The sequence below is a fragment of the Notolabrus celidotus genome, chromosome 12, assembly GCF_009762535.1.
Source record: "Notolabrus celidotus isolate fNotCel1 chromosome 12, fNotCel1.pri, whole genome shotgun sequence".
NCBI classification, from domain to species: domain Eukaryota; kingdom Metazoa; phylum Chordata; class Actinopteri; order Labriformes; family Labridae; genus Notolabrus; species Notolabrus celidotus.
Genome location: NC_048283.1, coordinates 1233725 through 1245965, shown reverse-complemented (window position 1 = coordinate 1245965; position 12241 = coordinate 1233725). Strand labels below are relative to the sequence as shown.

The window sequence follows — 12241 nt, the reverse complement described above, 5'->3', positions numbered from 1 at the left end:
TGTGTGTGTGTGTACTGTGTTTTATTTTCAGAAGCTTCTTTGTCCTCAGGATAAAAATCTCCCGGCTGACCGTTCCGTCTGTTCGCAGCAATAAATCACAGAAGTTTGATCAGCAGCAAAATGTTGAATGTAGTTTGTTACAGTTTCATCTTTAAAACATTTACATCAGAAGCTATTATAGGTTAAAATAATCAGCTCTTTAATATAATGTAGAATAAGTATAACATTTACTTGTACAGTGCTCTTTGTAACAAAGCTACAAAGTGATTCACAATGAGGCTAAAAAAAAAAACACTTTAAAATTCAAGACATTAAAATGCTGAAATTAAAACAAAAAAAATTCAGATGGACAGAAATTAAAAATATGTCAATATAAATTAATAAATTAATAAATAAATGAAAAAAGAGGCACATATTTTGCACACTTGAATTCACAGGTTGGTCTTTGCAGAGTTGGGGTACCATGATTTCATTGGTACATCCTGCAAACCCAGGTCAGCTGATCCAGGAAGGCGTGCAGGCTCATATGGAGCATATGGAGTTAGGCCATTGATATAAACAGAAAGAAGTGTGGTCATGTAGAGCTTTAAAGTTTTCTAACTTTCTTTAAGTTCTATTTTTATTTAAGGTATTTCATTATTTATTTGTAGGTTTCTATTCTAGTCAATGTGTTAACTTCCACTGGATCCACTCCGTTGTGTTCTGGGTGAGTCTCTGATCTGACAGATGGAGCGGGACAGGAAGTCAGGTTTCTCAGTCCGGTTAATTTTCAGAATAAAACACTCTGTGTTATCACCAGATCGTATTTCACTTAACTACAACAACAAACCAAAGTCATGATGAGCGGAGCCAGGCCTGGAGTCAACAGGTCAGAGGTTTTCAGAGGACCAGAAAGACAACATGGATGAGGAGAGGAGGAGGAGGAGGATCCTTGATTCAGGGATTACTGTGGGGAAACCTCGGTCACATGACTCCAGCTGTACGGTGGTCCTGCTCCGTGCTGCGTTCTGAAAACGCAACCGTTGGGCGTTGAGGGACGAGAGAGCATGGAGCTGGACCGCAGTGGATCGGAGACTGATCTGGTGGAAGTCCCAGGTGAGTGTTGTCTGAGGGGGAAAGGTGCAGATGGAAGCAGAGGCGGAAAACCACCAAAACATGGCGAGTGCCCCAGAAGAACCCGTGTCAAACCAAGCAAAAGTTTCTTGAATACACTGTAAATATCTTCACAAAGAAGACACACTTATTGATGTCCTTATATGAGGGTCAGCACTGATGCAAACCCAGCTTTGTACTGACTCAACTGGTCAGAGGTTTTCAGAGGACCAGAAAGACAACATGGATGAGGAGAGGAGGAGGAGGAGAATCCTTGATTCAGTGATTACTGTGGGGAAACCTTGATCACATGACTCCAGCTGTCCGGCGGTCCCGCACCAGATCAGAGACGGACCGGACATGGATCCGGTGGAAGTCCCGTGTAAGCCAAACACTAACTTTACAGCCAATTAAGGACATTAAAAACAAGCATCCATGTCAGTAGCTTGTTTTTCTATAAAGCCTTCAATGATGTCACATTATATGTTTCACAACAGGTTTAAAATATCACGATATGCACGAGAGGAGAGGAGATCCTCTGCTCAGCTGTGTGATTCAGTCTGAGATTCAGTCTGACCGGGCTCAGAGTAGCATTCAATATTTCTCTGAACTCTGAGACTCGACTCTGACTCAGTGTTTTTATTCATTTCAAATGTCTCGGATTAAAATAAGGATGAAAAACAAGCAGCAGAGGAACACAAACAAAGAAGGAGGGAAAATAAACCATGACTAAAGAGGAGTACATGAAAAATAAGAAAAGAGGAAACAGGTGGAGGAGAGAGGGAGACTTGTTTGGCTCTACAGCAGCTGGATGTGTGTGTGAGTGTGAGTGTGAGTGTGTGTGTGTGTGTGTGTGTGTGTGTGTGTGTGTGTGTGTGTGTGTGTGTGTGTGTGTGTGTGTGTGTGTGTGTGTGTGTGTGTGTGTGTGAGACGCTGTGTGTGTGAGTAACGCTGTGTGTGGTGCTAATTTGTAGTCATGATCCCTCTGTGTTTTGTCTGCCAAGATTAGATCGCCCTGTTTTGTTCTGCAACCACAAACAGACAATGCATGATTTACACACACACACACACACACAAACACACACACACACACACACACACACAAACACACACACACACACACACACACACACACGCTCAGATTGTCAGAAATAAACAACCTGACTTCCTCACGTATTCGTCATGAAGCTTTCACTCCTCTGCAGCTCCTGATGTGTGTCACATCGACTCTAAAGCTGAGTTTGAATGATATCAGTGTGTTCTCTTGGACACACACCTGCCGGACACACACCTGCACTTGCTCTGAGTGAATGTGCACACACTCTTCTTATCAATCTGCATTATAATGTGCAGAGTGTGTGTGTGTGTATTCATGCAAACTACCTGCTGTGTGCCCTAAATGTGTGCACGTGAGCATCCTGGGAGGTTAGTGTGAAATGTTAATGACAGGCCATGGCGTGTGTGTGTGTCAGTGTGTGTGCGCGTATATGTGTGTGTGTGCGTGTGTCAGTGTGTGTGTGTGTGTGTGTGTAATGAGTAGAGAGAAAGGTTCAGTGTGATTATAGGCCTCCTCTTAGGACCAGAGAGACTAAATATGGCTTCAGACTAAACACTGTCCCCACTCACACACACACACACTCACACACACACACACACACACACACACACACACACACACACACACACACACACACACACACACACACACACACACACACACACACACCACAGACCACATACACATTGGCAACATGCAGCTCATCTGAAGAGAAAAATCTGAAAATAACTTGAAGATATTTTTATGATCAGACAGGACAGCAGTTATCTGTCAGTATGTATGTGTGTGTGTGTGTGTGTGTGTGTGTGTGTGTGTGTGTGTGTGTGTGTGTGTGTGTGTGTGTGTGTGTGTGTGTGTGTGTGTGTGTGTGTGTGTGTGTGTGTGGCATTAAATCATCAGGTCCTGTGTTCCTTCAGTTCATCTGTGATCTGGTTTCTTGTTTGTTGTGTCATTTAAGGACAAATAATTCAAGCTACAAACGTTTTTTTTTGAAGAAAAAAGAAGTTTCATACTTTTGTTGTGAGATTAAATTTCCTCTTTTTCCAACATCACAAAGTTTGTGAGGAATCTGAGGGGAAGTAAAGGATGACACTTTTCCTAATTAGTTTAAAACAAACCAGGAGTCAAACCTGGATCTAAAATCAGACTTTCACCAGACTGCTGGTCAGCTGGAGTCATGTGACCAAGGTTTTCCTGCAGTAATCCCTGAATCAAGGATCCTCCTCCTCCTCCTCTCCTCATCCATGTTGTCTTTCTGGTCCTCTGAAAACCTCTGACCTGTTGACTCCAGGGCCTGGCTCCGCTCATCATGACTTTGGTTTGTTGTTGTAGTTAAGTGAAATACGATCTGGTGATAACACAGAGTGTTTTATTCTGAAAATTAACCGGATGTTTTCATTTTGTTTTGGTGAAACCTGACTTCCTGTCCCGCTCCATCTGCTCTCTTGAGATTGATGCGTCGTGCTCCGGCATCCGGCACCAATAGAAGTCTTGTGTATCTGATCTGGAGGGCTCCCACCTGCCGGATCAGAGAGGCAGCCGGAACAGGGAGTGGATCCAGTGGAAGTTAACACATTGACTAGAATACAAACCTATCAGATTGTATTGGAGACAGACTGGACACGGATCTGAGACTTGCCTTTGTTTGATCTGTTTGTGTGTGTTAGTGATGAATTCTGAAGCTTTATGGCGTCTGTTCTTGAAAGGTGAAACTTCCTTTCCTACTTGCAAGAAAAGATCAGCAAAGAGACATCCTGCCTTGTCCACAGGGGGCGCCAAATTCAATGCAATCCAGATGTCCCTGCAGGAGCATTACCCTCACATATCGTGCTTCTGTTTCTCTCTTGCTTCAGCAAATATCAGCATCTACACTGCTGCAAGGATCTGCTGCTTTCTCTGTCCTGGAAACTGGATCAAGTCAACATTAAAAGCCTAAATATGTGAAGGTTTGCAGCATTTTCAGGAGGTTCAATTCTTATGCAAGAGACCTTCATTAACATACAGCTTCAGCATGTTCTGGAACAGCTCAGTCTCAGTTAAAAAGCCTACAAGAACAGAACATCGACTCTCCTCTTTCATGTCAGCAACAAATACGAGTGTGTAGTTTTTACTGCCGAGCTCTGCTCTCTTTGACGTGTGCATTTATTTGATTAAATCAGATTACAGTTAATCACAGCGCAGAGTTTACAGTCCGTCTTCACTCGAGCTGCTCCGAGTCAATATGTGAGAAAATGTGTGTGGCAGGCGTGTCGGGGTGTTTTCTTGCACCATTGAACTCCTCGCCGGGCCAAGAGAGTTCATATATATTTTGGCTTTTGAGGAAGGTTTCAACCAAACACACACACACACACACACACACACACAGACACACACACACACACACACACACACACACACACACACACACACACACGCACACACACACACACACACAGAGACCTACACACACACACTCACACACGCTGGCTGTACTCGCAGCTGTTCTGGTGAAACAGGCCCTTGGGTTAAGTCACATCACATGCTATTAATACACTCCGGGTAGCAGTGTGTGTCGTGTGTGTGCACACAGTCTCACTGGGAGGTTGTCGGAGTGTGTTCATGTCAGGTCCGGCTGTGTGTGTGTGCCTGGATTGATTCTGGCGACTTGCTTAAGGGCGTGAGTGTGTGGTGTCAATGTATCTGTTTGACCTTTGACCTGGACCACACTTCCAAACAGCTGTATCAGGCCTCCTCCTGAGGTGTGTGTGCGTGTGTGTGTGTGTGTGTGTGTGTGTGTGTGTGTGTGTGTGTGTGTGTGTGTGTGTGTGTGTGTGTGTGTGTGTTTGTAGGACCTACTATATTCAAGTTTCCCTTTCACCTGGTCTGACCTCCACATGCAGAGGCAGTGATGTCACTCCAGATGTTCCTGCTCCTGCTACAGTGCGATAGCAGAGATATTACAGTGTTATAGAAATATTAGAGCTGCCATCTGCTAGCTCTTAAAAGTCTCCATCTGAAGGCAACAACTTCATGTGCTCGGTGGTAATTTGAAGATGTGAGAAATGCAATGGTTGCTGTATGTTTGGGGTGTGTTTTGACTACCACTTAAGCCCAGTGTTGTAAAAATGCAACAGAGACATAACAAGCTCTAAATCAATTCAGTGAATGTCGTGGACTTAAACAAAATAACAGAATCTCAGCGTGGGTTCGATCTCAATGTAACTTCATGTTGCCAAATACTATCCATCCAAATAAGTGATGTGTTTGCAGAAAGTGTGCAAGCTCTGCAAATGTATCACGCGATTACTAGTCCCTAAAATGAAATGTAACTAAAAACACTGACTGTACTTAATTATGATATTTAAGGATGCATCACACATGAATTTTATGGAGAAGTAGTTCAGGGGGCCTTTCTCTTCTTGGCCTGGCTCCTTTAGATATATGTGAACCCCTGATGTGGAGCAAAACAAGCCAGCTGAGACCACCAGAGGAGGCGGTTCCTTTTGCAGCGAGAACTTAATCAACCCTGCAACCAGAACAAATAGCTGCTTGCAATTAAATATCAGGAGAAGAGCTGGTCAGTCTCTACCAAGACTGGTTTAGTTCATCATCACTGTACTTACTCCTGTCAGAGTTTCTTGGCCTTCGTGTGAAAGCCTCTCTTGTTCATGCTCTGACTCACATGTTTGTTAACTTCCCTTTTTTTTATGAGTGGTGTCCAACATTTGAGAAATATGCTCATCTGCCTAAATATCAAAGAGGTATTTAACCTCCTCGCTCCTCCGAGTCAACTCACAACTCATTTTGATGTTAGATTAACTGGTGAATGCTTGGGGCGCCATGGGTACTCCATATACTGAGGCTACAGTCCTTGTCACAGCGGTCACAGGTTCGACTCCCTGCTTGGACCATTTGCTGCATGTCTTCCCCCTCTCTCTACTCCCCACATTTCCTGTCTCTCTTCAGCTGTCCTATCAAATAAAGAATCAATTAAGAAATGTCCAAAGTAAATAATAATAATAATGATAATAGATGATGGTGTAAAATAATAAATACTGTTATTGATAATGATATTGATAAAAAATAATAACATTAATACTGCTAATAAAATTAATAATAATAATAATAAGAAGAAGGTGAAGAAGAAGAAGAAGAAGAAGAAGAAGAAGAAGAAGAAGAAGAAGAAGAAGAAGAAGAAGAAGAAGAAGAAGGAGGTTAAGAAGAAGAAGGTGAAGAAGAAGAAGGTGAAGAAGAAGAAGAAGAACAAGAAGAAGAACAAGAACAAGAACAATAACAACAACAACAACAAGATGAACAAGAAGAAGATGAACAAGAAGGTGAAGACGAAAAGAAGAAGAAGATGATAAGAAGATGAACAAGAAGAAAGAAAAAGAATAAGAAGAATAAGAAGAAGATATGAAGAAAGATGAACAAGAAAATGAAGAAGAAAGAAATAAGAAAAGGAAGCAGAACAAGAAGAAGAAGAAGAACAAGAAGAAGAAAACCAACACACAACAAACAACACACAACAACAATAACAATAGTGAAAAAAAGAAACGGTGTACAAGAAGAAATAATAGAAACAGAAGAAGAACCAACAACAACAACAACAACAACAACACAACAACAGATGAATAAGAATAAGAGAAGAATAATAAGAATAAGAAAAAATAAGAAGAAAATATAAGAATAAAAGAAATAAGAATAGAGAAGAAGAAGAAGAAGAAGAAGAAGAAGAAGAAGAAGAAGAAGAAGAAGAAGAAGAAGAAGGTGTCTTTCCAGACCCAACTCGGTCGAGGCATGATGGCTGTCTAACATGAGTCTGGTTCTGCTGGAGGTTTCTGCCTGTTAAAGGAAGTTTTTCCTCACCACTGTAACTAGCTAAGTACTGCGATGTGCAATGCTCATGATGGATTAAGGTGGGGTCAGACTGAGTCTTACCCTGTCTTGGTGTTGGGTCTCTGTTCATAATTTGACATAGAGTGGTCTAGACCTGCTCTGTTTGTAAAAGCGTCTTGAGATAACGTTTGTTGTGATTTGGCGCTATACAAATAAAGATTGATTGATTGATTGAGAAGAAGAAGAAGAAGAAGAAGAAGAAGAAGAAGAAGAAGAAGGTGAAGAAGAAGAAGAAGAAGAAGAAGAAGAAGAAGAAGAAGGAGGTGAAGAAGAAGAAGGTGAAGAAGAAGAAGGTGAAGAAGAAGAAGAACAAGAAGAAGAACAAGAACAAGAACAATAACAACAACAACAACAAGATGAACAAGAAGAAGATGAACAAGAAGGTGAAGAAGAAGAAGAAGAAGAAGAAGAAGATGAAGAAGAAGATGAACAAGAAGAAGAAGAAGAAGAAGAAGAACAAGAACAAGAAGAAGAAGAAGAACAAGAAGAAGAAGAAGAACAACAACAACAACAACAAGATGAACAAGAAGGTGAAGAAGAAGAAGAAGAAGAAGAAGATGAAGAAGAAGAAGAAGAAGAAGAAGAACAAGAAGAAGAAGAAGAACAAGAAGAAGAAGAACAACAACAACAACAACAACAACAACAACAAGATGAACAAGAAGAAGAAGAAGAAGAAGACGAACAAGAAGAACAAGAAGAACAAGAAGAAGAACAAGAAGAAGAAGAAGATGAACAAGAAGATGAACAAGAAGAACAAGAAGACCAAGAAGAACAAGAACGAGAACAAGAAGAAGAACAAGAAGAGGCTAATGCTAGTCGGCATCTTGGAGCCGGCTTCCAACAATGCATAGTGCAGCCAGTATGCAGTGCATTAGTTTACCTATGTAGTGGGAAAATGAGGCTGTGACATAATGGTATGAGGACAGCCCTGTGATGTGCTGTGGCCTGCTTTACATACAGTGGTGTGAACACAAAAAGACCCAAGAGACAAATCCATCAGTGATCCATTGTACCATCTGAGTGCAGCTGTGAAAGCACACTAAGAAAAAAAAACAACATTATCAGATATTCTTAGAGACAGGTAAAGCAGAGTTTTGCTCTGTTAAATTATTCTGGAAATCACAAAGTTCAGTAGAAACAAGTCATTTCTCTTTACAAGCCGAACCATCAAAATAGATTTCTCGTAATCAAAGTTTGATGATCCACTCGAGTTTCCAGCTGTGTGCTCCAGACAGGAAAAGTCATGAAATCTTATCAAACCTCTGGGAGTATTTCCACAATGTTACACATATATTATTCAGCTGTTACACAATCCCTGCATCAGACATCTGCAGGGTTCAATTACAAACACAACAATCTGTGAAACAAAGACATTAATCTGTCAGACGCTCCTCATGAGACGCTGAGGATGTTGTTTTTTAACTTATTTCTTCATCTGTGATACCTCTCTGTCATAGCTGCGGTGGATCTATGTGTTAGAGTGCATCAAATCTGAAAACAAAGTACTAAATAGAGGATTGTTTTGCTGTTTTTATGTCCATGCAATGATACCAAACATCCTGTGTTCAGTACACCTCTGGGAACTTGATTTTATTTGATCAATCAGGGAATATTTATTCCTGAACCTCTTGCTGTCATCTCTTTGCTTCTTTGGTATCATTTTATCCAGACAACACATCACCAGGACCATAAAAGAAACCCCAAACCTCTCCTCTAGCTGAGTAAACGTGCAGTAAGTCTTACTCTTCTCGTAGATCGCATGCCTTCTCGGTTTCAGACGTGAGCTGGGAGGAACATTTAGTGACAAGTGTTCCTGTTGCAACACAGCGAAGGAGACTAACTGTGCTGCCAGGTGTGGACTGATCCGCCTCAGATGTGTGCGTAGACACAATCTGGATATTTCAAGACACGGGATACTTTGTCAGATCAGCGCCAAATTCTCCAGTCTCGCCTCCACCCAGAACCCCCGCTCCCCTCCATCCAGCTGGACTGACCCAAACCCCCTCATTATTTCAGTCCTGGGTGGGCCAAGACTAAAACCAGAATGTGTGTGTGTGTGCGTGCGTGTGTGTGTGTGTGTGTGTGTGTGTGTGTGTGTGTGTGTGTGTGTGTGTGTGTGTGTGTGTGTGTGTGTGTGTGTGTGTGTAAGTGTGTGTTTGTGTTCCGATCACCTCTGAACCTGGCAGGGTCAGCTCCCGCAGCCTCGGGGCTACTGTCGGCCTGGGACCCAGCCCGGGTGTTAATCCCCGGTTGGGTGTCACTGTGGTGGGTCACGCTCTGTAATTTAGTCCCCTGCTCTGTCTGGGGCCTCCGGGCCCTCAGGACCACCCAGCACATGGCAACAACCACGTAGCTCAGCGTCTGTGCGTGAGTGAGAGAAGAAGTGGAGAGGGTGTGTGGACTTGAGTTTTTGAGAATGATTTATTTGTCTGCACTGTTAGGTGTGTGTGATACGTGCACGCAGGAGAGGCTTAAAACCAGGTGTTTGTGGGAATACGCTGTTGATTAAGTTACGTCTGTGTTAGCATGCATGAGATATGTGTGTGCATGTGGGTGTGTGTGTGTGTGTGTGTTACATTCATGGAAATATTTGTGAATGCACGGGGAAAGAGTTTGCATGTGAGGACAGCTTTCAGCACTTAAAAACTGTTACGTCTTGATTTTGGAATAACTGCACCTCTTAAATCCAGTTTTGCTGAACTTCATCCACTTTATGTGTCTGGAACTGTTACATGCAAGTATTATATTCATCGGCACGGTTTGTGGAAGTCTCCTTTCACATTAAAGGCAATATTCCCTTTAGACAAGGTGGACAGGACTCCTGCAGGAATATTGATGTTGACATCTCTGTCCTCATCCAGCTCTCCTCCTTCTCTTCAACATCAAACATCTCCTCTCTGAACATCGTGTCTGTTATCTCTCCCTCTTCTGGTCTCAGTGACTCTGTAGAGATCAGCAGCTTAGAGATGCTCTCTCCAGGTCTGGATCACAGGACAGGATGTTGTTCCTCTTCTCCCTCTCAGAGATGGTTGATGGTTGGGGTCCAGTAGCTCCTCAGGCTGCTCTCACATCTGTGCTAACCGCTAAGTGTCATTATCTCCCCCACAACCAAGACCAGCCTGAGACCACACTAAAGTTTCTACCACAGGGTCAACAGGCAGAAGGGGAATGTGAGGGACTACTTTCTGTGGAGTGATTTGATATGACGTGTGTGATCAGGTTGTCTTGGGCATCGCCTTTGATGTTGAGAATCAATTATGAGGCTTTGATCCAACAGGAGCATTCTATTCTATCCCATTCCATTCCATTCCATTCCATTCTATTCGAGACCAGCCTGAGACCACACTGACGGTTTTACCACAGTGTCAACAGGCAGAGGGGGAATGAGAGGGACTACTTTCTGCAGGTTAAATAAATGACGTGTGTGATCAGGTTGATGTTGAGAATCAATTATGAGGCTTTGATCCATCAGGAGCATTCTATTCTATCCCATTCCATTCCCTTCCATTCCATTCAGTTCAGTTCCATTCTTCAATACAAGTCTGTTCCATTCCATTCCATTCTATTCCATTCCATTCTCTTCCATTCCCTTCAATTACATTCCCTTCCCTTCCATTCCATTCCATTCCATTCCATTCCATTCCCTTCCATTCCTTTCCATTCCATTCAGTTCAGTTCCATTCTTCAATACAAGTCTGTTCCATTCCATTCCATTCTATTCCATTCCCTTCCATTCCCTTCCATTCCCTTCAATTACATTCCCTTCCCTTCCATTCCATTCCATTCCATTCCATTCCCTCCCATTCCATTCCATTCCATTCCATTCAGTTCAGTTCCATTCTTCAATACAAGTCTGTTCCATTCCATTCCATTCCATTCCATTCCATTCCCTCCCATTCCATTCCATTCCATTCAGTTCAGTTCCATTCTTCAATACAAGTCTGTTCCATTCCATTCCATTCTATTCCATTCCATTCCCTTCCATTCCCTTCAATTACATTCCCTTCCATTCCATTCCATTCAGTTCCATTCTTCAATAAAAGTCTGTTCCATTCCATTCCATTCCATTCCATTCAGTTCCATTCCATTCCATTCCATTCCATTCCATTCGAGACCATCCTGAGACCACACTGACTGTTTTACCACAGTGTCAACAGGCAGAGGGGGAAATGAGAGGGACTACTTTCTGCAGGTTAAATAAATATGACGTGTGATCAGGTTGTCTTGAGCATCGCCTTTGATGTTGAGAATCAATTATGAGGCTTTGATCCATGAGGAGCATTCTATTCTATCATATTCCACTTAGTTCCATTCCATTCAGTTCCATTCCATTCAGTTCCATTCCATTCCATTCCCTTCCATTCCATTCCATTCCATTCAGTTCCATTCTTCAATACAAGTCTGTTCCATTCCATTCCATTCTATTCAAGACCAGCCTGAGACCACACTGACGGTTTTACCACAGGGTCAACAGGCAGAGGGGGAATGAGAGGGACTACTTTCAACAGATTAAATAAATATGAGGTGTGATCAGGTTGTCTTGAGCATCGCCTTTGATGTTGAGAATCGATTATGAGGCTTTGATCCATGAGGAGCATTCTATTCTATCCTATTCCATTCAGTTCCATTCCATTCCATAATAGGGGTGGGAATCGAAAACCGGGTCCGACTTAGAACCGGTTCCAATTGATCAATCGGAATTGTACACCTCAAATGTTATTGACTCTTCTCATGGAAACATGGAAACAAATTCAAAGTATTTTCCTCCAGGTTCGAGGGTCCACGTCCAGACTCCATAGCCTAAAATGAGGCACCAAGAGCGGGTAAAATACCTCCGCGATGACCCCCTGGAGTAAAAGCATTTTTTCCTCTCCAAATTCAAAGTCTTTTCCTCCAGGCTCGATGGTCCACGTCCGGACTCACACGGCCGAGAATGAGGTCACCCTATTGTTCAGTTTGTTCAAGTTGAATGTGTTCATGTTCAGTCTTGTGCAGACATCATTTGGGGAAAATAAAATGGTTCCTTTGGTGTGGAAGACTGTAGAACTACTTTTTTCCCCCTCAAAAAAATCCTCAGGAATCGTCAGGAGAATTGATAAGGAATTGGATTGATAAGCAGAATCGACAATGGCATTGACATTGATCAAATCTTATCAATTCACACCCCTACTTCCATACCATTCCATTCCATTCCTTCCAGCTGCTCTCAGATCT

General features: G+C 42.5%; 1 protein-coding gene across 2 annotated transcripts in view; it reads left to right on the top strand.

The window, feature by feature from the left end:
- bbs9 (Bardet-Biedl syndrome 9) overlaps window positions 1-11869 on the top strand; it is a 123097-nt gene extending 111228 nt beyond the window's left edge. The window contains exon 19 of one of the 2 annotated variants that reach the window (XM_034698556.1): window positions 11798-11869. In XM_034698556.1, the coding sequence (XP_034554447.1) occupies window positions 11798-11836 (39 nt within the window). In that variant the 3' untranslated portion in view covers window positions 11837-11869. Of the gene's footprint in view, window positions 1-3918; window positions 4093-11797 lie in introns of those variants that run through there. The other variant, XM_034698554.1, reaches the window with a different exon arrangement.
- The last annotated feature ends 372 nt before the right edge of the window (window positions 11870-12241 follow it).